The sequence below is a fragment of the Aphelocoma coerulescens genome, chromosome 4, assembly GCF_041296385.1.
Source record: "Aphelocoma coerulescens isolate FSJ_1873_10779 chromosome 4, UR_Acoe_1.0, whole genome shotgun sequence".
Lineage (NCBI taxonomy): Eukaryota > Metazoa > Chordata > Aves > Passeriformes > Corvidae > Aphelocoma > Aphelocoma coerulescens.
The window spans coordinates 47,167,746-47,182,691 of NC_091017.1; the positions used below are offsets into that span (position 1 = coordinate 47,167,746).

The 14,946-nt window shown below is 38.9% G+C and overlaps 1 protein-coding gene across 3 annotated transcripts; it reads left to right on the plus strand.

Annotated features, from left to right (window-relative positions):
- Positions 1-4,991: 4,991 nt before the first annotated feature.
- On the plus strand, positions 4,992-14,735 carry TLR3 (toll like receptor 3). Of its 3 annotated transcripts, none has more exons than XM_069013913.1 (5): positions 4,992-5,083; positions 7,819-8,267; positions 9,478-9,669; positions 11,262-13,087; positions 13,873-14,735. In XM_069013913.1, the coding sequence occupies exons 2-5, from the start codon at positions 7,824-7,826 to the stop codon at positions 14,099-14,101; spliced, it is 2,691 nt and encodes an 896-aa protein (XP_068870014.1). In that variant the 5' UTR covers positions 4,992-5,083; positions 7,819-7,823; the 3' UTR covers positions 14,102-14,735. The 3 variants fall into 3 exon arrangements, with proteins under 3 accessions (XP_068870014.1, XP_068870015.1, XP_068870016.1); XM_069013914.1 differs by having other exon boundaries at positions 5,006-5,083; positions 7,799-8,267; XM_069013915.1 differs by having other exon boundaries at positions 5,010-5,083; positions 7,823-8,267.
- Positions 14,736-14,946: the final 211 nt, after the last annotated feature.

Genomic DNA, 14,946 nt, shown 5'->3' on the forward strand with positions numbered 1-14,946 from the left:
AGTCCTTCCCGCCTGGGCAGCAAGAACGGCGCAGTCCATTGCGACCTGCACTAATTTTCCTCAGGAATGCGTACCAGTTCCCAGCGGGCACACCCCTAGGCAACACTCGGCAGACATCCCACCTCAGCAGGGCCAGGACTCCTGTGCTCAGTCTCTGTTCTCGGCGATGATCGTGAGGCAGATGAGGGATCTTTGGACCGTCTCTTACAGGTATAAAATATATTTATTTTCATGAGAAAAAAAAAATAATCTGAAGAATAACTTCTTGCTACTGTTTCCATATTTTCATGAGACACATTAGAAAATAGGTGTGGACGAGACATGTACTTGGGCCATTTTAAAGAAGCAATTTTGGATTTGAAGCCAGCTGTCAACCCAGCCAAATAATTCTTGGGGGTGAGGAATTAAAAAGTGTGGACAATCTGGCTGTGTTTGCACAGTTATTTACTTCTGTGCATCTTACCTTCTGTGAGCTCGAAGGGAATCTGAGCATTTAGGGCTTTGAGGCCACACCAACTCCTCAGGGAAAAAAATCAGTGCAAAAATATACTGGATATAACTGGATAGAGAGTTTAGTAAATGGAAAGCTAAAATGCAGCTGTGGCTCTTTTAAATACAGCTTACTTTCAGAAGACAGAAATTACATTGCCTTCAAAGCATAGTGGGAAAATATTTCTAAAAGTGGTAGACTTGTCTTAATGTTTGCTATTTGTATTGCAAGTGTGAGTATAAATCAAGTGATGGAATTTCTACTTTATTATTAAAGTTTCCTGTGTTCACAGTGAAACCACTTGGCATGGCAGCCACTGTATATAACCTGCAATGGGATATAGATTTACTGTTGGAAATATACTGTGAAAACATGCATGACAATGTGCCAGAAAAAGGGGGAACAGCAAAAAAAGGAAGGGATTCTGAAACCAGACAACTAAATGCTGTGGGGAGATGCTGTTAAATAGAAACTATTGCAAATCAATGTTTAATATGCATGCTTAATTGAGAAATCTGGATAAGAACAAGATTTTAGGAAGGCTGTCACCTTTTAGTGAGAGTTCTTGGCGGTACAAAAATATTTCCACAACACAAGAATATCTAAGTCCTAAATTCTAGCTTCTTTACTACTTCCTTATGAAAAAAGGCTAAAATATTTAAGAGCAATAGTATACATTAATCCATTGCTGCAAACATGAAACATTGAGAGACCTCTTTTATAAAATGGTGACATAATGAAGTGAAATGTTTTGCCCTTCTTTAATCCTTTTGATCTTCTCTAATCTAAAGGGTTAATTTAAAAGGTACTGACTTCTCCTTTGTCTGGCTCCAGGGTTCTCTCTTTGGGATTAGAATTCACTAGATGGAAAGGAAAGGCATTGACATAGTATGTGTGCTAGTATTGATGCATCCTTACTGGAGCAGTGGAAGATGAAGAGAAAAGGGTTGCAAAGGCTGCTTTTGTAACTGTCCCAATAAAGAGAGGAGAGGTGGTGTTTGAACGGGAATCCATCCTAGAGCTGAATTCTCAGTTCTCTAATTTGCCTCCTGGCTAGGCTGGGCAAAGCAACCTAACTGTAGTGAAATGAGCTTTTGTGAATGCTCTTACAGGCCAGAATATTTCAGATACCTGTTCTGCTCAGGTAATGTGACCTATTCTGCAGTTGCAGTTGATCTTTTCAGTCGGTGCAACACATCAGAAAAGTGTACGCCACAGTGTCAAAGCTGATGAGTCAATGCTGTACTTTACCCGTGCATGTTCACTGGCAGTTTGAATGTTGCTTCCAGGTGACAAACACTTTAGTCAGACCCACTGCTCTTGGCTGGCTATGAGATAGTTTAAATCCCAAACAATGGGTGGAGTTCTCAGTTACCTGCCCAGGTCATGTTCTCAGATTTTATTCACAAACTTTTTTTTTTTATTCCACAAAAGGAATTTTAAAAAGAAATTCATGGAAGAAATTCTTCTGTCTTTGAGGTTTGGGAGAATGGTAATGAACATACTCTGTCTGTGAATCCTCACATACTCTTTTCCACTTTTGTGTCAACAAAAAGGTAATGAAATTTAATTCTTGCAACTCGTAAATTAGCAGTATTGACTGAGCAGCCTTAGAGGAACTATTGCAACTAAAAGTTATGTGACCTGCTAGATACTTCAACAGTACAGCTAACTTAGCCAAATTCATGTAATAACAAGAGAAGAAGCATCTATTCTTGTCTTGGGAGGCAGATCCAAGCTAAATCTGTCTGCCACACTGTCCTCCCTTCTAGCTGCCTTGCTGTTGCAGGAAGTCTCCTGTCAAGACTGTTCGGGTCTGCTCTTCCCTGCTTTCTTTCTCCTGGTAGCTGTGCTCACTTCCAGATATCTCTAAATTCTGTTTCCATGAACCTGTCCATTGCTGCATAGGATGTCTGAATCCAACCACAATGCTTTCACCTTTTGAGTGGCTGACAGTCACTGGAAGTGTCCACATGGGTTCCCTCATTTTGGGTCTTCCCCCTGATGCTTGCAGTATGATTTGCAATTTACAAAAACACTGAAGCCCCATCAGCCATGTGCTAATGTAATACACTTTTTTGTATCTGAAGATCAGGTAAGATCTGTATACTTCCTTTTTTCCTCGGCTCAGTTTTGGCGGCATGTTAGCTCCGGGAGTGTTCCGCGAGACACTGCACATATGTCCCCACCCTTCTGTGTTTATAGCCCAAATAAGCTTAAGCTGGGTCTGTGCAGCTGCTGGTTACTCTGCTCTTAAACACCTAAGTGTAATGGCTACATCTCCAGTTGTTTGCCTGACTGTGTTTTGTCACTATTCAGAACCACCTCACTTAAGCTTACCTTGAGCACAATGTGAGAGCCTTGCCTAAGTTCTGTGCTGCTTTTGTATACTAAATTATTCTCTGGACATGTGAATTGCTTGACTATGCCCTTCACTATGTGATGTCTTGTTCTTTTCAGCACTTGAAAACATAAGTATGGGGTAAAGTAAGCTACACGGTGGAGTTATGGCAACTTGGGAACCTGATGAGATTGCACACCACTGAAATAAGCACAAATGTATTGACTTTGTTGTCTGCCTCAGAATTGCCAACCATACTTGCTGAATCTGTACTGGTTCCATATGCCCCAGAGTGTAACTTGCACAGTACTATCTGCTGGCTCTTGTAAACCACACTGCAAAATGTTTACAAGAGCTTCATTGCTTTGAAATTTTCTGTACTAAAAATAAATGTTCTTACCCTCAGTGCAAGAGCTCCAAAAGAGTGGAGCTTTTGAACATCCATGTGCTGTTCTCTCCCTGAGCCACTGATATTTTTGTAAGGCTAGAATGTTGAAAAGGCCTTACTGAAAAAATTAACAGCTTCATCAGCATTAGATGGTTCTCCTCCATTGTGCCTGGGACAACTGTAGCTTCCTAATAGTCTCCTATGTGTAGAGGGAAGAGAGGTTTGAGAAGCAATAAAGTGTGAGGTGAGATCAAAGAGTACATTTTATCTCTAGTATGAGTAGGGTGTAGGGAGAGATAAAATACCCGACAGTATTGCTATGCTGGAATAGTGATCTGAAAAGGTTGTTAATTATTATGTTTCTTACCATCAATGTGATCTTCTATGTTCTAAAGCAGCAGAATTACAATACACAAAGCTAAAATCCTCTTCAGATTAACTTAATGTGACTTCAGGTGGCTGTGCTTCTGATCAAATGACCTTATCCTGACACAAGCCCACAGGACAGCATGGAACAGAAATTTACTCTTCCCACAGCAAGAGGAAAGGGAGGATCAAGGTTTACTCATGAAATGGGAATGAAAGGCTTTAGAGCCTTTCAGCTTCAAAGGAACTTGGTTCTGGTCTCAGTTTGCATCCCAACTCCAAGAATAAAAGTTAACTTATATTCGGCAATTGCTGAAAGAATTCAGAGAAGAGAAGTAGGAAGTAAGGGCTGACCTCTTAGCCACCCAGCCTATCTCCTAGCCAGCCTCCTTCACAGCAAATCTGTTGATAGATAGATTTAATGGGATAAAGTGTAGAAACCAGCACAAGGTCCCTCCCTCCTCAGAGCTCCTGATGGGCAGGCAGTTAACACATTCCTGCAGGTTATAATTTCAAACACTTCCAATGAAGAATTAAAGCCCGTTTATTATTTTCTGGGTTAGTCTGCAGCTACTTGCTTTTCACTTAAAAGGGGACCATGCAACTACCTAAAAATGTAAGCTGACCTCAGGCGTTGGTGTGTCCTAAGTACAGCTGGATGAATTCGGCAGAATATTTATGAATACCAATGTAGTTGAAGCAATAGCACTTCTTGTCATGTGCAGAAGCTGGTACTGAGAAAGTCCCCGCCAGGAAACTGATGGTCAGGTCCTTGGGAAAGTAGGGACACACAAATTCACAAACAGTATGAAGACAACACACATCTGAAAGCTGAACCTGAAACTTTAACTTGGACTTTTAAAAACAATTTGTTGGTTTGATCTTTTTAAATACAAAATATTTTATTTTCTCTCTTAGAAATGAAATATACTTCTCTCTCACATAATCAAATTCCCTTTTAAAAGGAATACTGTACATGGCTCTGTAGGAAAGATTGGTGCTGTGTTTCTACTTTAAAACGAATATTCCTATGTCAGTAACCTGTTGGTCAGGATATCTGCTTTCAGGATATGCCCTTGAGGATTTTCAGAGACACTGGAAATAGCCAGGAATAAATTGTAACTGAGTTCTAAATAAGATCGTGAGATGTGCTCACTTGTGCACATCTGTGCGCTTAAATCGGTTTCCTTGTGGTCAGCAAGCACAAGCAGCAGCCCAGCTCTGAGGTTAGGAGCTATCTCCCCCCTCAGCACCTCCGAAACCGTTCATGCCAGGACGGCTCGGGGCGGATGGGGGAGCCGCGGCTGCCGCTGCTCGGGGGATGCTCATCCCGCCAGCTGCGGAGCCGGCCCCCCCGCTCGCCCGCTGCCGACGCCGCGCCTGGCCACACTTTCGGTTTTACTTCTTCCGGCAGTGGGCAGAGTGTTTCCTCACGGTTTTCGTGTGCTGAGGAACTAGTGCAGATGCTTCCAGACAGAAGGAGATAAAGCCTGCAGAGGTGAGTCGGTAAAATTCTTCACTTCGTAGTAATAAATGTGAATATCGAGGTGCAAAGGCAAAGTGCTGCTCAGGAGTTTGGGTGATTTCCTTGATCCTGGATTTCTCTTAACTTGCAAGTTAGCCAAGTCAGTGCCAGATTTTAAAGTTCTTGCTCATAATGCTAAATCTTTTGTTCTTTCTTTTGCCCATCTGAAACGCTGTCCTTGAAGTTTGATAACGGATGTGTGCTTTCTTCACTGGATCCCCAGCCAAAGCTAAAACACCGAAAGCTGATTCCAGATTTCTTGCAATGAAAAAAAAAACAGGAAAAGGCAAACCATTGGGCCTTGCTGGAAGTCAGCTAAAGAACGCGTTTTGTGATTGTTTCTGCCTTTCTTCTTATTTCTTCTGCCTTTCAAACTTAAAGATGAGCTGGCAACAACTGCTGCAGAACACAGCAGCAATCACTGCTGGGTGATTCTCTGATCACCCTAAAACAAACCCTGAGAATGATGCAGATCAGGATGCAAGCTTCTGTCACAGACAAACTCCTCTTTTGTTTTCCTTAGTGTTTCTAGCAGTTGGGGTGCAGAGGAAAGAGGTAGGACCTTTGTTTTCTTCAGCTACAGGGACAGGGATGTTGTGTTTGGCAGCAGCTGTAGCAGGCCAGGCTGTCTGTAGGACTGAGAGTTTGCTGTCCCCTGCTCTTCCCCTTTAACCAGTGGCAGAGGAGTGGAGAACCAGACTGTATGAGCTGCAGGATGTGGGTCACCCTGACATGCAGTACCCAGCAGGGAATTGTTTTTTCATTAAGGTTTATTTTAAACCATCTTTTGTACCTTTGTGTGTGCCTTTGCAATGTTTCAGGTCCCTCTATCCCTTGCTTGTATCCCCATTCCCACTGCATTTTACAAATGTTTCTCCTTAGATGGCCAGGTTGCTCCCACAAAGGCAGTCATGTGGTTCCCCTCTGGCCACTATACTGGTGACGTTTTGTCACCGGAGCAGTCTTAATGTGTCCCTTCTGAAAAGGCAGGTCAGCTATGGAGTCAAACTCTGCTGGGGTCAGACCTGCTCAACTCCTGCTTGGCTGCAGGTTACAGTGTCAATTCCTTAGAGTGTTTTGTTATGCTAGTGGAAATCCATCTCTTCAGAAAACATCAGTTACGAAGAATTTTTCTTTTTTTCTATACAAATGTGTTGGTTTAATTTCTCTTCTAATTTCTTGTTTCATTGTTTGCTAATGTGCAATACTCTGTCAAGGCTCGATCATATTAATTAAACACAGGTTCCTAGCAAAGGAAAATGGGAGTTGTAGAAGTAAGAAAGCTCATAATTCCTGTGAGTTAGTCATTTGAGAAGCTCTTCTAGCTTCCTGTTAAGTCTAGGAAGGTTTATTCCCATCTATAGCCTGTTCTGTACTGGGGCACTAATGGCCTTCTCTGCCTGGGAGCCCATCCTGCTGAGACTGAACTCATTGATAAACTGAGGTTGTTAGGTAGGTTCTAAGTTTGTTGGCAGAAGGCCATACAGATATGTGTGCATCAAGACTGTGGAGGCACTTAAAGCTTCAGAGTTGAAATTATAGGCGTTTTATTTTTTAAAAAAGAAAAAATTGAAGACAGGAACCTAAGCTTACTGTCCTCTGCTAAAGCATGAAAAAAACATTCTGCAAAGCACTCACAAAATATGTTGTCCCTCTACTAAAGATTAATTCTGTAGAGAAAAATATGGAAAATACAGAGGACTCTTCTTTTGATTAGAAGAAATGCCATTTAATTAGACAAGCTCTATGACTCAGAAGGCTTGTCAAACCCTTCCGAGCTCTTACAGCTCTGTTCTGGTCAGAATTTACATGGAATTAATTTTCTTCCTTGTGCAGTAGTCTCGTTACAAGTTTACCAGGTGAATTTGAATCTAATGGATACTAAATTGTCAGTGAACAAACTATGAAAAAGCCCAAGATTCATTAGAAATGTAATGACCAAACAGGTAGAGCCATTGAAAATTAGTTTCAATGTTGATGTAAATGACTAAAAGATATAGGGTGGAGTATAGAAGTTCTCAAATGTGTAAGTTTTCCTGCAAGTATGTGGATAAATGTATTGAGCCTATGGGCAGTGTCTTCTCTACACCTTGGCTCTTCTCCATTTCTTTTTCTGATTAGGTTTGTACTGATTTATTTTGTGTGCTCTTACTGTCTCATACATGTTTCTATAGCCTGGTATTCCTTCTTTATAAGATGGAAAGACAGAATTTTGGGTGATTGACTTGTAAAATAAACACTGTCAAGAACAGTAACAGAAATAAGTGGTATACTATGTTTTTTTACTGCATATAACTATAAATATTTTACATGCAGTTAAGCTCAGAGCTCAATGGCTAACATTGAGAGGCTTGTGTAGAATTTGTCATACTTATTGTATTTTATGCATGTTAAAGCAATGCAAAATTAATCAGAAAAGAGAAAGTGATTGGAAATTTTCATTGATAATAGAAAAGTTGGCAGCTTTCTGAACCTACCTATTTTTATGTAAGACAATATTATTGCTTTTAAATAAAAGTCTTTATTTAGAGAGATTATTAAACATAACTCTTCTGCAGAAATGAATGCTACTATATGGGTTAGAAACACCGAGTGTTTGCTCAGTGTGAAATTACATAGTTTTTAAGCCTTGCTTGCTTAGCTTTCAGTTTAAAATGCAAGTTGTGTCAAAATGATTGTAATTTGCAGCGTTCATTTTGCCTGTGCAGATAGAATGATGCGAAACGCCGTTCTTTGGTGGAGCAGCTTATATGTCAGACTGATGTTTGTCTTCTGTCCATGTGCATCAGTTGGAAAGCAATGTCATATCCAAAATGAAACAGCTGACTGCAGTCACTTAAAGCTGACTCAAATTCCCTCTGATCTTCCAAACAATATAACGATTTTGGACATCTCTCATAATCAGCTAAGACAGCTAGGTCCTGCAAATCTGACCAAGTACAGCCAGCTGGTTTACTTGAATGCAGGCTACAACAGCATCTCTAAACTGCAACCAGAATTGTGCCAAAGTGTGCCTCTGCTGCAGATTCTGAAGTTACACCATAATGAATTGTATAAGCTCCCTGACAAAGTCTTTTCTTCCTGCACCAACCTGACCGAGCTCAATCTAGGATACAACAGACTAAATATAAATAATGATCCTTTCAAAACCCTGAAGGTAAGATTTAGAAGTGCACCTTTTCATGTAAATAAAATAAAAATGGGGAATTTACTGTATTTTCCAGTGTGTGTACAGAACTGCTGCCTTTGCATCTCAAAATACCCAGCATATAAACTTCCACTGATACTTTCTGAAGTAGAGAATTTGTGGCTTCTTCTGTTAAAGCACGTTGGAGTCTCAGTAATCTTTGTGAGTCAATGCTCTCCATTCCCTTTTTCCTATTGCATCCTTTTGAGACACCTCTCCATACAGGATATGTGCTGAGAGAATAACAGCAGCAGATGGTAACAGCGAAGTGGATGGTGTGGAATCTCAGCTGCCTGGGTAGCTGGAAGCCTAAATTCTCAAGTTTGAGGTGTAATTATTCAAACCAGGAAGGCCAGTGCTTAGGCTGAATGTAGTGTCTGTCAGGACTTCAAGAACTGAGAAAGAGTAAAAAGGTTTTTATTGTACCTTCATTTTCCCTGGTAGTTTATATGGGGTTAAATATTCTTGTCTGTAGCAGAGATTGGGGGACCACCACAGAAAGCAGGAAAGGACTATTCCACTGTCTTTGCACCAGGCAAGGAATTGTGCAAAAGGAAGAGCCTAAGGACAAAAGAAAGTAAAGTAAAGACAATGTGTGGGTATTAATTGTCACTCAGTGTTCTAATGAGCGTGCATGTGGTTTTGAGTAGTCTGAACTTTTCTGCTAAACTCAGTTCAGTCACATAAAGTGTACCTGCTTGCATTGTAGGACTGCTGACACAACTAAATACAATTGAGTGCAGCCAGCCTCCATGCTGGGAACTTCACCTTCCTCATGTCCATTTACCGGGCTGGACCATGCTGAAAAAGGGCGGAATGTAATGTTCAGTACTGCGGTAGTTATAACAGCAGCCAGCTGTAGGCTTCTGCATTTATCATTTTATCTGAGGCAGGAGGGCCTTCAGTGAATTAAGGAACTTTAGCTAAAGTAATTTTTTGGTTTCCAGTAGGTACTTTAGCAGGTTAATACCATGAATACCATGAAAGTTACTGGTGTGAAAGGTATCTTCTTTGCAGCAGCTTGAAAGCTGCCATTTCTCTATTACAAATTTAGTTTAAGTGTAGTATTGCAACAAATTTCTGATCAGTTATACTCTAATGAAATATTTCTAAATTCTTTGTGTGTATTATATATAAAAAAAAACCCAACAAACTTTTTTTTCTTGCATCTTCTCTCCAGAACTTGAATATTTTGGACCTATCTCATAATTCTTTGAAGTCAGCCAATTTAGGATTGGAGCAACAGTTGGAGAAACTCCATGAGCTCATGCTGAGTAGCAACCAAATCACTGAGTTGAAAAAAGAAGACTTCAGTTTTCTTAGCAACACTTCATTGAATAGTCTTGATTTGTCATCAAATCCACTAAAAGAGGTAGGAAGCATGTTAACAGAAATTCAAGAGGTGTAAGTATAAAATGAAACTATCCTTATTTACCCTGTATGGTTGTATGGCATTTACACTACAATTTTGATCCACTGAGGTCCAAAACCCATTCTATTTTATACAGCATTACTCCTAACCTCCAGTAGTGATTTAGAGAATTATTGTTTTGCCACTGAAATCATCACAGGCTAGTTTCATAGAGGCTTGTTCCATGTAGATCAGAGGTGTCAAGCAAGACTTAGATGCTCTGAGAATCCTTACTGGGTATTTTCTATGCAAGAATTTTTTTTGCACTTGCTGAAGGTGAAGGGCTGACATACTTTCCAAGTGGGTAAAGATATCACTTCCCTGTTAATCAAAGACAGCATTCACTTGTATCTATAGGAACCCCAGAGAAATAATCACTCCAGAAAAGTATACTCACTCCTTTTAAAAAAAACCCACAAGGGTGTTTGTTTTCTCTTCCACCTACCTCACTGTGCTCTCTGATCTGCTTCTTGGTGTTATGATTCTTTGAAGACTGATGGTAAGTATGACAATTCTAAATAGGTTGACCATCAGCATACAAATACTGAATATACATTGAATTTCCTTGGTTTGTTTGTTTTTTGTTTGCTTGTTTTGCTCTGTTTCCCAGTTGACTGATCTCTAAAGAATATGTACATTGAACCCACAAGAATATTTTAAGGTAGTATAAGTTTGTATCAGTGCTAAGAGTGAATTGCACCATCCTCCTTCACTTGGCCACTTCATCCCTCCCTCTTTCTGATACCAGCTTTTATGAGGCTATGCACTGGATCACTGGGGAAACTACAGATGTTTTAGCTCAGTTAGCTTGTAGTCACGCTGGTTCTTACCTGGTTCACTGTGTGACTGCATGTAGGGCTGTTCTGGCACAAGGATACAGTGTGTGGGTAAGTAAGTGGCAGTACTCCTTTCTTGGGCACTGCTACTTTGTGCCGCTTTCAGCTGCTCTGGTTTTACAGTACTGCTATCTAAAAAGCAGCCTTCTTTATGCATTTGAATCATTCTGACAAATGGAGTATTCAATCACTCAGCTGATATCTTAATCAAGATGAGGGCTGAGCACTATGAGTGAAGCTTGTGATCCATATTGTGAAAGCAAGTGTGTAGTATTAGATTTCATAGTAGCTTCTGCTTGCAAAGAGAAAGTGGGCTTCTTCTTGTCTGTCTGCTGACCTAATAACTGCTATATTAGTATACCTAGCAGGTACCAATAAAAGAAGAATGATATCACAAATTTTAAGATACTTCTAGAGAAAGAGTTTCGGTAGTTGGATTCAAACTTGCATCTCACTAAGCCACTTTCTATCTTCTTCTAAAATAATACTACTCAGATTTATGATAATCATGTTATAAGTGATAGAACTATTGTCACAAGAAGTGTAAACTCCAAAAAATGTTCATCTGAACTTGGGTGTGAAACAGTCTGGGTGTAGAAGTTCTATTCTGCTTGAAAATCTCATTTGAAAACCTTTTCAAACCAAATGTTTTGTTTGTCAACATTTTTACATAATCTGTTTGTTTAGGTCAAGACTTTTTTTCTCTTGTCTTTTCAGTTTCACACAGGATGTTTACATACAATTGGAAATCTGTTTGGCCTCATACTGAACAATGTTGAACTTGGTGAAAATTGCACAAAGAAACTTTGTACAGAATTATCAAACACAGCGATTCGGAACCTCTCACTGAGCCATGTGAAACTTTCCTACATTGGCAAGTCAACTTTCCAGGGACTGCAAGGAACAAATCTTACAATTTTAAACCTTTCCCAAAATTCTCTCTCTGTCATAGAAAATGACTCATTTCACTGGCTTTCAAATTTACAATACTTAAACCTGAAGCTTAATAATATTCATGTATCTTCACGTTTATTTTATGGATTATCCAGCCTTAAATATTTGAATCTCATGAACTCACTTACTGGGAAAATTGAAGATTTTTCTTTTCATTGTTTATACCACCTGGAGTACCTTATAATGGATAATAGCAATTTTCCAGGAATTACTGCTAATATGTTCACAGGTCTGAACAACTTGAAATACCTGAGTCTCTCTAACTGCAACCTAAACTTACAAAGAATAACTAATAAAACATTTTCCTCACTTGCTAATTCTAGTTTACAGGTTCTCAACCTCACAAAAACCAGAATCTCTACAATAGAAAGTGGGGCATTTTCTTCCTTGGGACACCTGAAAATTCTTCATATTGGTCTCAATGAAATTAATCAACAGCTCACAGGTCATGAGTTTAAAGGTCTCAATAACATACAAGATATTTATCTTTCCTATAATAAAAACTTGACTTTGCAAAGTGAATCATTCATTTTTGTCCCAAGCCTTAGAAAACTGATGCTGAGGAAGGTAGGGTGCAGTAATCTGGCACTTTCTCCTTCACCTTTTCATCCTCTACGAAACCTGACTATCCTGGACATCAGCAATAATAACATAGCAAACTTAAAAGAAGACTTGTTTGATGGACTTGACAATCTTGACATACTGGATTTGCAGCACAATAATTTAGCCCGACTTTGGAAACGTGCAAATCCAGGTGGCCCTGTTCTTTTTTTAAAAGGTCTTCCCAATTTGCGAATTCTTAATTTAAAATCAAATGGGCTGGATGAAATTCCAGTTCAGGCTTTCAAGGGTCTGTTTCAATTAAAATACTTGGATTTAGGATCGAATAATTTGAATTTGCTTCCAGCAACTCTGTTTGATGACCAAGCCTCTCTGAATTCGTTGAACCTTCAGAAAAATCTGATTACCTCAGTTGAAGAAAAAGTATTTGGCCCACCTTTCAAGAGCTTGAGAAAACTAGAGATGGATTCCAATCCTTTTGATTGCACCTGTGAAAGCATTGCTTGGTTTGCTGATTGGCTTAATGTGACCCAAGTAGATATACCTGGACTGAGGTCCCAGTACATTTGCAACACTCCACCTAAATATCATGGCTCTCTGGTTTTGTATTTTGATAGTTCAGCCTGCAAAGACAGTGCTCCATTTAAACTTCTTTTTGTGATCTCTGCCACTATTGTGACGCTGCTCATTTTTATTGTCCTTACCATCCATTTTGAAGGATGGAGAATAGCTTTCTACTGGAATATTTTAGTTAATCGAATGCTTGGTTTTAAAGAATTTGAGAGACAACAGGAAGAGTTTTATTATGATGCCTATGTTATTCATGCAAGAGAAGACAAGAATTGGGTGTCTAAAAATTTTGTGTCTCTGGAAAAAAATAACCACTTTGAAATTAGGTTTTGTTTAGAAGAACGGGACTTTGAAGCAGGTGTATCTGAATTTGAAGCCACAATTAACAGTATAAAAAAGAGCAGGAAGATTATTTTTGTTGTGACTGAACACCTCTTACAGGATCCCTGGTGTAAAAAGTGAGTAGGATATAAAATTTTATCTCTATGGGGGAAAATTTCTTAAGAGATATTTTAACAAGATCATTTTTTAATTGTAACTTAATTTAAAAATAGCATTTAATGAAAATGCACCCATGCAAAATCTGCTTTAATATATTTACCTAATACATTGTAGCTTCAGAATAATTCCTAAATTAATAAAGTTAATTGTTCCACACATACAGTAGTGGACATTTGAATACCTCAGTCAATGTTTTAGGCATTTTCTTGGGTGTTTTTTGTGGGTAATTTTTGCTTGTTTTTTTGTTTTGGGGGGTTTTGTTTGGTTGTGTTGGGTTTTTTGTTGGTTTTTTTTTTTTTTTGGTTTGGTTTGGTTTTGGTTTTTTTTGGGGGGGGGGGCGGCGTGTGTTCTATTTTATTTGGTTGGGGTTTTTTTTTAAAAGTCAGGCTGCCGCCTTTGCAGATTGCTTTCCTTAAAATTACACATTTGAAGAAGAGCAACAATGAGTGAGACCAGTAACATCGAATGATGATTTTTGTTTGCCTTTAAATTAGTCTTTTCACCATTCTTGTGTAGTGGTCTCGTAATGAAAGGAATTTTGATAAAAAATCTGTATCAAGACAGTAGACTTAGGTTACATTTTTAGAGCATGAATTTATTGTTTTTTAATTAGACACAACTAATTTAAGAAAAGTAATTACAATTGTATATAACAAAATACACTAAGAACCCTGCTAAGAACTGCTTGACTTTCCTTTTTCCTTCACATAAAATATTGATTTTTTTTCTTATTTTGCTTCAGTTTCAAGGTGTATCATGCTCTTCAGCAAGCTATTGAACAAAGTCGGGACTCCATCATACTGATCTTTCTTAATGATATCCAAGATTACAAGTTGTATCATGCACTTCACCTGAGAAGAGGAATGTTCAGATCTCGCTGCATCTTGAACTGGCCAGCCCAGAGAGAACGAGTCAGTGCATTTCATCAGCAATTAGTGATGGCACTTAAATCTAATAGTAAAGTGCACTGAATTTTCAACTACAGATTTGAATTATGGGGTCATTTTATTGTATATTTTCTACCATTGGAAAACTAGCAAGCCTTCATGAAAATCTGAAGAAGTTTGTCATTCTGTAAAGATATGTAAGAGTCACTACAATTTAAATTTATTTGTCTATATTCATGTTTTTGCTGATATTTTAATTCAGCTGCACTGAAGTGATGTTAAAAGGGATCATGGTTGACAGTCATTTCAGTCAGTGTATTAAAAATGTGGTAGAAATTCTGAAAAGCAATGAGAATGACTGATATTCTAGGAAATTATGTAGGGTAGAAAAGACAGACTCTCTAAGGGGATATACAAAAGAAAATGCATTCATGATAAACCAGCAAATTCTTTGTAGAAGGTAGAGTGGACACTACTGCTTGCTTTTGAAACATGGGGAGATTCAGTGCATCAAGCTGGAAAGCTTTCCTTTTGAAACACAGTAAGTAACATGGAAAATTACTCCTGTAATTCAAACCAAGAAACATAGCAGTTTCAAAGTGAGTTTTAAAACCTTCGTGGTTATGCCTTCTGGGGTGGCTTATACTGTTTGCTATCAAAAAGTGACTTTCAGGCTGATGAGCCAACTGATTTAATAAATTTGGTATTTGGAAAAAAACCCTTTTTCCTCTTCCCTGGTGAAATTCAGAGAGCTGGCAGGACATTAATACTGAGAGATGTATTTGATTCTTAGAAAGCACATAAAACTGCATGTGGGCCTGTACATAGAACTTGAAATCAATGTGAAACATGGCTAAGGCGCAGCTGCTGCACCTCTATAAATGAGAAAAGGCATAGATATTTTTATAACCAGAAGACAACTTTGTGGA